Source organism: Lolium perenne, chromosome 2, assembly GCF_019359855.2.
Source record: "Lolium perenne isolate Kyuss_39 chromosome 2, Kyuss_2.0, whole genome shotgun sequence".
Taxonomy (NCBI): Eukaryota; Viridiplantae; Streptophyta; class Magnoliopsida; order Poales; family Poaceae; genus Lolium; species Lolium perenne.
In genome coordinates this window covers 4,008,705-4,022,936 of record NC_067245.2, presented here as the reverse complement: position 1 = coordinate 4,022,936, position 14,232 = coordinate 4,008,705, and the positions used below count along the sequence as shown (strand labels likewise).

Sequence of the window (14,232 nt, the reverse complement as noted above, 5' to 3'; positions counted from 1 at the left end):
AAAAGTCTGCAGCGTGGGTTGATTTTTCAGTTACCAAGGGGCTAAAGTGCAAAACAGGCAGCGACGTACGACGTACGGCTGATTCGACTTTAATACTCCCTCCGTCCATAACTAGATGCAAAAAATTTATTCAAATTCTGATGTATCTATACACTAAATCATGTCTAGATACATTCAAATTTAGATAAACTTTTAGCATCTATTTATGGACACAGGTAGTAGTAAAGATATACATTATCTATATCATTATCTATACCATTATCTGTAGATGACATGGAATAGCATTACAGACACCATTCGTCTAAACCAATATACATGCCCTTAGGTGAGAGGTCGGTTGGTGCGGTTGGAGAATTCTGCAGGCAACCAATCAAAGTCAGAGAGGATATGGGAAGAGATTCCGACAACTCATGCAGGCATGCTAACCAGCAAGCAACAGTTCTGAGTTCGAACGAGCTTAGCTTAGTGGTTTTATTGGTTCACTTGATTTACTAGACTCAGCTGCCTCCGTTGACTTGAGAGTTGAGATCACCATGTCATTCACCAAAACTAAGTGCTTCTTCTACATCTACTACTCCATACTCGACTCCAATGTCAACTTAGCTCTCGTTTGATAGTGGTAGATCTCGGTGAGCACACACGTACAGAACTCATCACGTTCCTGTCCGCGACGTGCAGCAACGCAGTTTATAGGAGCGATCTGGATATCGCCCTTGTGGGAGACCGTCCTATGCTTGGCGCTGTTTGCGGCATGGCGGTCGCAGGTCGAGTTCAGGTCCATGACCACGCGCGCGGCGCCCGCTTGACTGCGCCCAACGTTGCCCTTGCAGCGGCGAGAGCTACGTCGACCACCACCACCCTTACACTTACAGCCACGCGCAAGCACCAAAGGCCATGCTTGCCACGGCGAGGCGCTTTGCCGAGGTGCCTCCAGGTGGTGACTCAGTGTCAGTGGTAGGTGGCGACGGCAAGGCGTCGAGCCAGCTGCGTCTCGCCAGGGAGGTCGGCCTGTCCATCCGCGCGGCGAAACGCGCCAGGAGCTACTGGGCTTCCTCGGGTCAGCGTCCCTCGACGGGCTGCACGGCGCGGCGTGGTCGGGGCTCGCTCGTGGGCAAGCTCAGCGGCCTGACGCGGACGTCCTTCGCCTGCGGCGCGCGTGCGGGCCGGTCGACCGGGGGCACGAGTTAGCTGCAGCCGGGGTTCATGCATGGCCACCGCGCGCCGCCACCGCCTGCGGAGTCCGTTGATTTTTCTTCGGAAGCCGAGAACGCGAGGCGGCGCGTGAACGGCCTCGTGGCGGACGTGGGCTCGCTCAGCCGCTCGACCAGTCGGCGACCTTCACCGCGCGCGCCGTCGTGCGCGCGCGTGCCGTTCATGACCACGGGACGGTTCGACTTCAAGCGGCACCTTGGCGTCTACCCGGGCTTCCGGGCCCTCAAGCTGCCCTACAAGAACGACGGCGACGACCACCGGGCGCCCCCGCAAGATGCATTCTACATGCTCATCCTTCTCCCGGACAGGAACAGCGCCACTCCCGGGAGCCTCGCCGATCTGTACTGTACGTACGACCAGGCGCGCGGTCGCGACGCCGGAGTTTGTCAGGAGCCACACGCGCGCCCGCAGATGAGGTCCCTGCCGGGCGCGCGGTTCGTGGTCCCGAAGTTCAAGTTCACCTTCGAGTTCGAGGCGTCGGACGACATGCAGAAGCTTGGAGTTGCCAGGGCTTTCGGAGGCGGCGCGCGACTTCTCGCGCGGCCACGGTGAGCGCGCGCGGCGGGGATGGGCTCTTCATCTCCGGGGTACGTGTACCACAAGGCCACCATCGAGGTGGACGAGATGGGCACCGTCGCCGCGCGGCGCAGCAACGGCCGTGGTCATGCTTCAGAGTGGAAGCGCGCGGCCTCCGGTGGATTGGCGGATCGGCCCTTCTTCTTCGCCATTGTCGAGGAGAAAACTAGTGCAGTGCTGTTCCTCGGCCATGTGGCCTCTCGCTGAATGAGCACTTCTCCTGAAAAGTGGATCTTGACTAAGTATTTGAAAAAAAAATATATATCTCGATGTCAGGACTCACAAGTCAGATCAAGAGGCAATATGGGAATATGCTATACTGGTATGAAACTAACAATTTCAGCATACACCACTGCGCCTCTAACCCATACTTTTCAGAAAAAATATGATGCCAAGCTCAAGGTGATCACAGCCACTGACCCTCTGTAGATAACTAGAATTCCAGAGTTGTCGTAGGGAACTTAGCACCGTGAAGTTTGACACACAAACCCCAAGCAAGCTAGTGTATTTTTCAAAGACTGAAATTCTTCCAATCCAGCCTCTGTTCAAAATAATAACACAAACAAACCCCAAAGTTTATTACGTACCAAAAGATGCCTACACACAATAAATTGGACCGAGATTCACAAAATGTCAAGTAGGCTGAGATTGAGCAAACGCCGCATAAAAGAAGATTCTAACAGAAATAAAACATTACTCATGCTAGTTACCTGGTGATAAAACCATAATATTGATCAGCGTTTATTGATATGCTGCCATCAGTAATCAAGGTTGCTGGTCACAGGATATACATCAATGTCGATGCTCGGTGGGGGTCTAGGGGAGATGACCAGCTAAGATAGTAACATACACTGACCGGTGTAGTAGGCCTTCTTCTGGACTGTGCTGCATTTTCTAACTTGGTATACAGACACAGCCCCTCTAAACGAAGGCCAGTATAAAGAAAGGCTCGAACCTACCTACTGCGGGGTTTCTGAGCCTAAAGAGAAAGGTATGGAGGTACCAGGAGAGGTACCAGCTAAAATGAAATAATCCTGCTAATGTACAAGACCTACTTCCTACACTGTATTCTCTTTGCTTTCACCAATCAACCGGGAGTCTGGAACAGAGCTTGCACCGTCCAAGGTGGCCTGCTGATCCAAGCTCCAGTTCCTCCATCAATGCCAATGTGCATTGCAGAGTCATTGCTACTTCTCTATGTAAGAGGCGGACCAAGTGTCGATGGTCTGTCAACTAACCGCACCATGTATCAGTTATAGTAGCATCGGCATCAGAAGCGAGCCAGTAGTCTGCATCAATCTGCAAAAGGAAGAACATTAATCAGCATCAATCTGGTTGGTTCGCCTGTGTTGAGGTTCTAGTAGCATTCCTTACATCAGTCTCTGGTGGTACGATTTTTAGAATGCCGGACATTAATTCATGTGTTCTGGATGGTTCCGATGAATGTTCGCGGTCAATGTTGCTCTCTCCCTTTTCAGGAGCTTGACTTGGATGAGAATCCACCTGCTGCAGAGCTTGAGAACTTCCAGTAGCGAACGTGGAATCTGAACCATCCGGTGCCATCTGCTCTGGGTTGGATACCTCCAGATGGTCACTGGTACGAATATAGCAGTTTAGTTAATGATTGAGTGAATTCTACAGTAAGCTACAGATGACAGTTTACCTTATTAAATAGCAGTCGATGGGACCCATCAAACTTCTCAAGAGAACCTGGTAATGCTTTTCTTGAGATTCCAGGTCCTTGCAGATGTCCATATCCTGGTACATCAAGTAGTGTCAACAACCACACAGCTCCATCACTACAACCACATAGTTGAAAGGTAACTACAGACTTATTCGCAAAAAAAAAGTAACTACAGACTGCGTACCGCATTAGGATCTGGAACTTCAACACATGTTCCATGAGGAGCATTTATTGCAATAAGAGTGGATCCCTGTAAATAGTAGGGAAGTTGTTGACAGGCCTTAACAATTACAGGAAGAAGGAATAAACGTGAAGCCAGAAACTTTCTTACCTGAAAGTGAGGGATATTACAAATATCTTTCTTCGAAAGATGCAACAACCTAAATAGAATTCAGAGACTCAGTTGAAATGATTATTATAGAAACACAAAACATTATTTCTGAACATAAGAGGCGAGGATCTTACTTTTTTTTGTCCTTATCTACTTTGAGGGCATGCATTTTCTCTTGCACTTCCCTGCAGAACCAGTAACTATTCATCAAAGGAGAGAGAGAGAGAGAGAGAGAGAGAGAGGGAGAGAGAGAGAGAGGAAAGATTAGGTATTTTTATTGTTTATGTGGAAAGAACTTACAGTATTTCCTCATCCAACCTGCAATCTTCCTCGTATGATGACTCAATTTCTTTCTGTAGATTATCACAATCCAGCAAGAAGTTATAAAATATATAATCACATGAAACTTTGAGAAGTGCAGGATAATAATGCTATGTTCTGGTCGACTGATAGGCTGTGAGAAGATGGCCATGCTTAATTGCATTTTGTTTACACGCGGAAAAAATGAACTGGATAGCCCCCAGTCAGAAACTGTGCTCGGGATAAGATTACTGAAAATTTGATATTGGGCTTTATGCCTTCTGGTAAACTTAGATGTATGATATGTTCACATTGACTTGACATTTCTTAAGGCTAATATATTCACAGAAGCTGAGCATGCTGCATCCACTAAATCGTTGACACACACCATCTAGTACAGAAACACCTTGCTGTTACGCTCATGGTTTGGTCTGTGTCATACTATATTTTAATGCGTTTGTTTAGATAGCATGGAAATAGCACCAAAGATAGTGTACCTTCAATGCTGAAGTTCGGCGCTCCATCTCCTTAGGCAGTAACATGTCAAATCCCCTTTTGATGTGTTTATTTCATCAGTGAAAAGCTATAACCAACGAATGCAGTAAAAGCAGAAACATGTGACACTTACTTCCAACGAATCATATTCCTCGGGCCCTTTTCAATTAAATCTATGCCTTCTAGGACATTTGTTATATCATATATCCTCCTCTTTTGCACCTAAAAAGAATAAAACTACAAGACATTAAGGCACCAAACTACAGACAGGTCAAAATACTGGACAACTAAGACAGTACAAAGCATTTTCTTTTGCTGTATACTAAACCAGACCTCCAATATCTCGGCTGCTTTATTTAAATCAAGGTTTCCATCTTCTGCTATTCTAAGCAGGTGGATGAATTTCTTCGTCAACAGACCTAGCAGCAAGAAAATAATAGGTAAGAAACAAACGTTAATTGTTCCTACTTTGAGAGAATCATTGCATACTTTACCTAGCGAATTGTCATAGCGGCAGGTGCTTGCCGAATGCAAAGAAGTCCCGGCATATCCTGGAAGAAAGTGAAGCCATCAGTACATGAACATTATATTAGCCCAATTGGTTTAAACAATAAGCTGGGAATTTTATCATCCAAATGATCACAGTGATGCACATCAAACCTTATGTAAATTAAAATTAAAGGTAAGCAAGAGGCACACCTTTAGTTGCTCCATGACTATGTGATGAACCCTTTAATGTTTTTAGTCGCTTGATACCTTTTGTTGGTCCAGTGGTACTCTCCTTATGAGGTTTTTGTTCAGTCTCTCCCTTGATGACTTCGAAATGGGCATTTTCCCTTCGATTTTTCTGATCATTCTCCTAAAACAGTTACAAGAAGCTGTTGGCAACACTCATACCATAATAGTACACTAAGTAGCTAACGTCGATCAACTAAATACGTAACCATATCAGAATACTATGTCATGTCTAAAGATCAACTTTGAATCCATGAGCCTTGAAATGATATGCTTACTGGCCACTTAAATAATAAAAAAATTAGAATGAGGGAATAATCATTCTACAACAAGTATAGACCCCTCATTCCAGGAGATGGCCATAGAATTAGGACAAAATAAATGTTGCAAACAAGATTTGACAAACTTTTGAAAAACTAGGTGTGCATAGCATTGCACTGTAAGTTCCTAATAACAGGAAAATTTGTGCCTCATAAGGGCTAAGTACTAGAGGTGATCCAAAATCTATCACAGTATAATTTTTTTTGTTTAACCATACGTGTGCCACCCCAGGGCCCAAAGTTCACTCAATACCCAACACACTGAGCGTGCTAAAAAATGCATAGCATCCCAGTTACATTTTTCCCCCTTGCTTCGTGTGCGGGAGTTAAACCAGGAACGCTATGTGTGGTGTGGACTCGGCAGACATTATACGCTACTACAACTCACATCAGACATTCCAGGTTAGACTGAACCTATCATTATAACTACACTTAGGCAACCTGAGCAACCCCTCCAAACAGTCCATTTGTTACACATACAAATACTTATATTGAACTTTATCAAGACAAATTCGAAGCTGAAGAGATAGATAGGCTGAAAAGAGTAGTAAATGAGGATGCATACGGAAACAAAAGTTAACCTACAAACGGTTACTTTACTAAATTTCCTTTTACCCAAGATCAATATGCCCACTCCAAAATACAACAACTCAATTGCATAGCAATTCGATGCTAACTGTTGTTGACATTGCAGGTTTATTTTAATCTTGGTGTGAACTTAATCTACCAAAGATTCCCGAGACCAAAACAAATACTCCCTCCGATCCATAGTAAGTGTCAGAAACTTAGTACAAAAGTTGTACTAACTTGGTACTAAATTTCTGACACTTATTATGGATTGGAGGGAGTACTGATCATATAGCTATCGGTTGGAACTTGGAACACGATACTGTTGCCCTTAGTCATGGAAGAGCTGACGAAATACATCACAACTACGACTGCTCGAGCCCACTTGAGCCGATGAGCTCGATCGATTCAGCTACTGTTTGCCGCAAGCTCTTCCTCAGCAAAGCTAACGTCTGAACATCCCAACCCAGCTCGCCGGCCTACCAATTCAGGGCGTACGTCCCGAACAGGGTGATCGAATGTGGCGTGGTAGATGACCAGTAGAATCGGCCACAGTTCCGAACCGCACATCACGCAATCGCGTCGATTAGCTACAGATTGAGTCAGGCATCAATGAGCAATGGGAAATTTGCACTGACTTACCGGCGGCGGCGGCGGCTTGGACTTGGGCGGCCTGCCCCTCCTCGGCGGCCCCGTCGCAGCCTCGCATGGAGGCTGCGGCGGCCGAGGGGGCAGCTGCGCGGGGTGAGCTGGAAGGGGCGGGGCGGCGACGGCGGCAGCAGGTGGGGGCGGCGTCGGGGGCCTGGCGGCGACGTAGCGGGGCCCGGGGATCCGCGGGGAGTAGACGGGGATGGGCGACGGCGCGCGGAAGTAGTGGACGCGAGCTGGCGCGGGGACGGCGCCCGGCGGCCGCGGGAGCGGCGAGGGGCAGCGGAGGAAGACCTGCGGCGGGGGCGGTGGCGGGTGGGTGGCGGGAGGGCGCGGGAGGGGCAGGCTGGGGGAGCTGTCCATGGCGGCGGCGAGGCGGCGCGGGAGTAGGGTTTCTTGGCCGGCGGCCGGCCGGGATTGGGCGGGAGGAGGGAAAGCTTTGGCCTTTGGGTTTGGGGAGAGAAAGAAGAAGAGAGGGAAAACCAACTCAACAAACAACTCGTGCCGCCCGCTACCACCTTCCTTTCCCCCTCTCTCTCCCTTGCGTGTTTTCTTTTTGGGGGGCTTTATATAGGGACTTTTGGATTATATCTAGGGTTATTTCTTTGTTTTAGAAATAAACACAATTATACATATATATATATATTTGCGAGTCGATATAATCTGAAATTAAGACCGTTGGCGGCGTGCCTCTGTGGTACATTGGCAAAGATGGCAAGTGAGCTGGAGATACGTGTTTTCTCGCGCGTGTTCAGATGATTTTACCGTTGAGAGCCGCCCGCGATATTACCGTTGGAAATCTTAAGGATTCACTTGCCGGAATAGCGACGAGGTTAACTGAGGACGGCTAATAGATCTCTCCGAGTAAGGAAAGCATTGAGTATAGCGCATTAAGGCGATCCAAATAGCCGTTCTGACAGACTGATCGAATAATCTTCGAGATATAGACAGCCACGACGACATATGTAGTCACACACATCGAGCGATGTGTGACAAGCCATGAGATGGCAAGAGCTGTCTGCAGGCGTGCCAATCTCGGCGAGGTGATCCCTCCACGTCATTGCGACAAAGAACGAGCAGGATACATAATCTAGGGGTATGTGTTCTTAGATTTTGGTGAAGCCTTCTAAGCTCCACGTCTCAGTTTTCAAGGTGAAAACCCTAGGACTAATCTTCTTTGGTTTGGCCTGCCAATGACGATTTTCTAGTCGATTCTTTCTTGAAGGCATTGTATGGAGACTAGACCAAGGGTGGGCCCAGGATTTGGAGAGTGTCTATTCAAAATTTTGAAGTTTACAAAAAAAAATGGCAGCTGGAAATCTATTTTTGACTGCATTTTTTTGTTATAGGAGCATCAGTGATCACTACAAAGAAATGTAGAAGTTATAACCTAGCTTGAGCATAATATCACATCCTCATAGAACATATCAAAATGTTTCAACATATATAAGTGTCAATTGTTCAACATATCATAGGGCAACATCTAGAATATTTAGAGGACACAAAATAACAAAATGATAGGAGACCGGAGAGTTTACAAAACTTTCCGATGCTTATTGGCTTGAATACCCCTGAATTAAAGTGGACCCTCCCCTGGATCGGACCTCCCCGTGGGTGAAAACTCATGCTTTGAATTTTGTGGTTAGACATGACGATGACAGCGCTTGTGCACTATTACCTTCTTGGAAGCGTCACTTTGGAGAATCCACATGCAATCTATGTGTCGTCAATGGTGGTGGTTTGTTCATTTTATCGTGAGCCCCTCGTCACTCTGGTGGGGTCTATTTCTTTTTCTCTTTCTCTTTCTCTTTTGAAGTGCCCCGGTTCATACTTGAGCAGTTGAGTAGAGCAATTCTTACGATGAAGGGTTGATTAGTCAAGCCACACCCTAAAAGATGATGGAAGCAGTTTTTGGTGTAACGATGTATTACTTGTATTTCATATTATGTGCCGTAGATTTGTGTGAGTTTGCATGTAAATGCGTCAAGATACGTAAAATAGAATAGAACGGGGAAGAAGCATAGTACATCATGTATTATGAGCACTGGCACGTGAGACTGAATAAAATACACAGGGTAAGGAGTATTTCTGCACGGAACCAAAACTGCATCCATCACGTACACGGTTTCGATTGTCTCGCTGCGTGCTGCATAGCATAGCATCGGATCCTTTTTTTTTTTTGCGAAGCCAGAGCTTATATTTCACAGATTACAGCAGAGTCATGCTGGATACAGGGGTTTACAAAAGCCGGTGCCTGAACAAACCAGGAGCACAAAGGCTGAGAGGGCGAGGCCTGCTTTGCTGTTACATGAGCAGCTAAGTTTGCCTTACGGTTATGGGACTTTCGTCACGCGGTTTGTGGTAGCGGTGTACGGTAGACCCGAATGGACGGTCAGCGCTCTGTGGCTCGCTGGCGTGCGGGCCATGGTATCCACGCAGCCCTGGTTCACTTGGACCCGGTCCAGGCGAGATGTGCCAGGAGCACAGGGCGGGGAATTCCTATACGCCGACCAGGTCGGCACCTGCACCGCGCCGCACGCCCCCGCGCGCGGTGTGGGCCGGCCCGGTTAGGTGATTTTTCCTGTTTTTTCTCCTTTTCTTTTTCTTTTCTGTTTTCTGTTTTTTTTCTTTTCTCTTTTCTGTTTTCTGTTTTCTTTTTCTTTTCTGTTTTCTTTTTCATTTTTTCTTTTTTCTCACGTTTTATTTATGTTTAAAAATATTTTTCGAAAGTTTTCAAATTTGAAAAATGTTTAAGTTTTGACAAAATTTGAACGAATTTCAAAATTTGAACAAATTTTTAATCTTGAACGAATTTTGAAATGTGAACAAATTTTAAGTTTTGAGCGATTTTTCAAATTTGAACGAATTTTGAAATTTGAACAAAATTTTAATCTTGAACGAATTTCCAAATTTCGGAAGAATTTTGAATTTTGAACAAATAAATCCCGAACGAATTTTGAAATTTGAAAGAATTTCGAAATTTGAACAAGTTTTAATCTTGAACGAATTTCCAAATTTCGAAATAATTTTGAATTTTGAACAAATAAATTTCGAACGATTTTTAAAATCTATAGACAGAAAATTTTAAACAAAATTGTTCAGAAACAGTTAGAGGGAGCAGAAACAGCCCAGGCGGGACCAAGATTATGGGCCAGGCCCAAAACGCCAACGGGGTGTGCGGCACCTCGCTTTCCACCGACCAGCTCGGTGTAAAGCAGCCCCCACAGGGCGGAGCGGGAGCAGCGGCATGCGCGCGAGGCCGCGCCAGGTGAGGAGCCACTGGACCGTACATTGATCATGATGCAGCCCACGACCCATCTAATACAACCACTCAATTATTTGACACCGAGGCCCAATAAGCAATCATCTATGTGGCCCAGCCCACACTTCCGTTGTCTCTGCAACACACAAAACGAGGCCCGAATACATCAGACCATCCAGCTGCCAGGACGCCGGCGAGCGGAAGGTATGGAGCGGCGGAAGTCCCGTCGTCGACGAAAGGTTACCACGGCGTCGGAGATGAACCAAGGTTTGTTCCACTATCGCTCATGTCCGAAAACTAGAAAATGGGAGATATGTGTTTTCTCGCGCGTGTACGTTCACATGATTTTACCGTTGGAAATCCTAAGGATTCACTTGCCGGAATACCGATGAGGACGACTAAGGGTTCCCTCCGAGTAAGGAAAGCATTGAGTGCAGCATATTAAGGCGATCCAAATAGCCGCTTTGACAGACTGGTCTAATAATCTTCGAGACGACGACAGATGTAGTCACACACATTGAGCAATGTGTGACGTGCCATGAGATGGCAAGAGCTGGATGTAGGCGTGCCGATCTCGGTGAGGTGAACCCTCCACGTGCATCATCGCGACAGAGAACGAGATGTGAACCTATTCAGAGTACGTAATCTAGGGGCATGCGTGTGTGCTTAGATTTTGGTGGTGCCCTTTGAGCTTCGCGCCTCGGTTTTCAATGTGAAAACCCTAGGTCTCGCCTTCATTGACTTTACCTGACGATGCAGGTTTTCTAGTCAGTTTCTTGATAGAGGCATTGTATGGAGATCGGACGCCCAAGATTTGAAGAGTGTGTATTCAAAATTTTGAAGTTTACAAAAAAAACGACAGTCCAAAATCTAGTTTTTAGTGCATTTTTTGTTATATGAGCATCAATGATTATTATAAAGAAATGTAAAAGTTATAGCCCAGCCTGAGCATAGTATCACAGCTTCATAGAATATACTAGAGAGCTTAAAAATTAGTAGAGATTAAACTTTCCGATGCTTATTGGCTTGAATACCCTTGAATTGAAGTGGGCCCGCCCCTGGATCAGACCTCTCCATGGGTGAGAACTCATGCTCTGACTTTTGTGGTTAGACCTGGTGATGACAGCGCTTATGCATTGTTACTTTCTTGGAGGTGTTGCTTTGGAGAACCCTTGCACGCAGTCTATTTGTTAGAATTTAAATGTATGTACACAAAAGAGTTTCTAGTAATGTAGGGTTAGAAGGGTTGAATTGCCGAGCCAGCGTAAAAAGGTGATCGAAGCAGTCTAATGCAATGATGTATTGCGTCGCTAGCTAATAGCACGTGACCGAGTAAAATATAGTAAATGTAGTTGAGTACTTTGTACATGGGGGGTAAAAATTGAAACTTAATAATCTATCACACATGTTTCGATCGAATCGCTCAGAGACATTGGCGAAACCGCGAGAGAAGATGCCACTTTGTGTAAGCATCGGATCCTTGGTATTGGACTTCCCTCACACGGTTTGTGGCGGCGGTTCACGGTACACCCCAACCGACGGCTAGAGCATTGTGGCTCGCTGGAGTGCGGGCCATGTTCTTCACAAGGCCATGGTTCACGTGTACCCGGCCCAGGCGTGATTTGTCAGGAGCACAGGGCGGAGCGGGTATGAGTAGCCGCATTGGCGATTTTTACAAAAATAACCTTTTGACGAAACTATGCATGGAACAACTCTCCCGCCAAAATATTTCACATGCCTAACCCTTTTGTGTGGCGCTTGTGGGAGCGGGCGCCACACATCAATGTGTGGCACATCCCATAAGCGCCACACACCCACTTATGTGTGTCGACAGAGCCACCCCAACCCGACCAGCCATATTTCTTCTTCTCTGTTTCTTCCTTCTCCTCTCCCCGACCAGACGCCCCACCTCCCCCCCCACCCAAATCCCTCTCAAATCTTGGTGGATTTCTTCAGATCTATGCTAGCAAGGTTACCCTTCCGGCTTGGCCTGAACTGGCGGAGGCTAGGCAAACGATTGCTTTTTTTGAGGAGTCAACGTTCGGCCATATAACACACAGAAAAGACCTTCGGTGTGCCATGGGGGGCTTAAAAGGAACAATCAATACTAGTAAGAACATAAGGAGAAGTTTATGATTACAAAATGGAGAAGATAACGGAAACACGAGTCTTTAAATGCAGTCGCATTCGTCTGCTTAACTCCGGGTCCGATGGAGGGAAAATATTCGAATGCATGTACATGTAGGTGCTAGAGGTAGACTAAGATTTGAGACCATCTTGTACTACTCCAAGTCTATGTCCTACGTCCATGAACCTCTACACCAACATAAATTAGGAATTCATCTACTTTGACAAGAACGACAACTTGAGATAAGTCACAAACTCTAGAATTCTCTATGAATATACCTAAACTTAATAATCTCATTCTGTATGAGGTTGCAGAAAGTTCTTTGCTAGATTATACCCCGTAACTTAATCTGCCAAATTATCTAGACAAATAAATAGTAATGATACAATGAGCAAGCTCAGATAAATACCTAATGCATTAAGGACTATGAATTTAATTGTTTGTCAGTAGTACAATATTTATTGATCAAATATGTTGTGAAATTTCTTGCAAGAAAAGAATATTAAACATTGCAATAAATTTTCAGTGCAAAACATTTATGTGATAAACTAATTGTTCGTTTAGAATACTTATGTGATAAAAATGATATAGTAGAACTACATGAAAGTATGTGTCTTAATACACAATATAATGAATGTATATCAATAGGAAAATCATATTATTGCAATATTAGTCATGGCCAAATAAAAAAGTTCAATATAAATTGACATCGTGAAATACAAGTGGTCATTCAATAGAAATATGACCGAAAAAACAGAGACGAAGTGTCGCTAGGAAAGAACAATGACAAAATGTCGTGACCAAGACCAAGACCCTCACCAGGGTCATTCCTTACCAGTTCAATATTCAGCGGCGATGCACCCATGACAGTTCTAAGAGAATTCCACCCTAGGTTCTGTGTGAGCTGGATAGAATTGACACATATGGTCTGAAGAGGCACAAGAAACTTCAAGGGACCATTCTTGTCGTCAAGAAGTTGGTCCTGACTTTGTCGGCAAGTACGAAGGCCAACAAAACCGAGGTAACTTGGCAAATGGGCAAGGCCGCCTTTATCGTTTCGTCGGTCCTTGCGACAGCTGCCATATCAGGCTATGGTGTTCTCAAGCTGGTGAGGTTTGGAGGTCAAAAAGAGACTATATATGATGTTGGTATTCTCATCGATGACAAAGTTGTTGGAGATATGCCCAAGAGGCAATAATAAAATAGTTATTATTTATATCTTTGTGTTTATGATAAATGTTTACATCCCATGCTATAATAGTATTAACCGGAAACAATAATACTTGTGTGTTTTGTAAACTCAAAAGAGTCCTGATGATGCGTAAAGCACACGCCCGTTGGGAACCCCAAGAGGAAGGTGTGATGCGTACAGCAGCATGTTTTCCCTCAGTAAGAAACCAAGGTTATCGAACCAGTAGGAGTCAAGGAGCACGTGAAGGTTGTTGGTGACGGAGTGTAGTGCGGCGCAACACCAGGGATTCCGGCGCCAACGTGGAACCTGCACAACACAATCCAAATACTTTGCCCCAACTTAACAGTGAGGTTGTCAATCTCACCGGCTTGCTGTAAACAAAGGATTAAACGTATGGTGTGGAAAATGATGTTTGTATGCGAAGAACAGTAAAGAACAATGTTTGCAGTAGATTGTATTCCGATGTAAAGAATTGGACCGGGGTCCACAGTTCACTAGTCGTGTCTCTCCAATAAGAAATAGCATGTTGGGTGAATAAATTACAGTTGGACAATTGACAAATAAAGAGGGTATAACAATGCACATACATATCATGATGAGTAAAGTGAGATTCAATCTGGCATTACGACAAAGTACATAGACCGCTATCCAGCATGCATCTATGCCTAAAAAGTCCACCTTCGGGTTAGCATCCGCACCCCTTCCAGTATTAAGTTGCAAACAACAGACAATTGCATTAAGTATGGTGCGTAATGTAATCAACACAAATATCCTTATACAAA

At 45.4% G+C, this 14,232-nt stretch overlaps 1 protein-coding gene and 1 pseudogene across 1 annotated transcript; one reads left to right on the top strand and one right to left on the bottom strand.

Annotated features, from left to right (window-relative positions):
- Window positions 1-1,203: 1,203 nt before the first annotated feature.
- On the top strand, window positions 1,204-2,140 carry LOC139835108 (putative serpin-Z12; annotated as a pseudogene).
- A 365-nt stretch (window positions 2,141-2,505) lies between these two features.
- On the bottom strand, window positions 2,506-7,391 carry LOC127330949 (transcription factor E2FC). The gene is made up of 13 exons (XM_051357030.2): window positions 6,863-7,391; window positions 5,298-5,457; window positions 5,093-5,149; window positions 4,932-5,017; window positions 4,732-4,820; window positions 4,601-4,655; window positions 4,104-4,156; window positions 3,938-3,988; window positions 3,804-3,852; window positions 3,657-3,722; window positions 3,452-3,546; window positions 3,163-3,382; window positions 2,506-3,087 (listed from the first exon to the last, which is right to left on the bottom strand). The coding sequence occupies exons 1-13, from the start codon at window positions 7,229-7,231 to the stop codon at window positions 3,022-3,024; spliced, it is 1,416 nt and encodes a 471-aa protein (XP_051212990.1). The 5' UTR covers window positions 7,232-7,391; the 3' UTR covers window positions 2,506-3,021.
- Window positions 7,392-14,232: the final 6,841 nt, after the last annotated feature.

What these genes read in the sequence shown, in the direction of transcription:
- LOC127330949 (XM_051357030.2), bottom strand. Translation starts at nt 7,231, where the DNA reads ATGGACAGCTCCCCCAGCCTGCCCCTCCCGCGCCCTCCCGCCACCCAC. An exon ending in AGGAATATGATTCGTTGGAA is followed by an intron (nt 4,656 to 4,731) that starts GTAAGTGTCACA and finishes ACACATCAAAAG; the next exon opens with GGGATTTGACATGTTACTGC. An exon ending in AAGTTCCAGATCCTAATGCG is followed by an intron (nt 3,547 to 3,656) that starts GTACGCAGTCTG and finishes TTGATGTACCAG; the next exon opens with GATATGGACATCTGCAAGGA.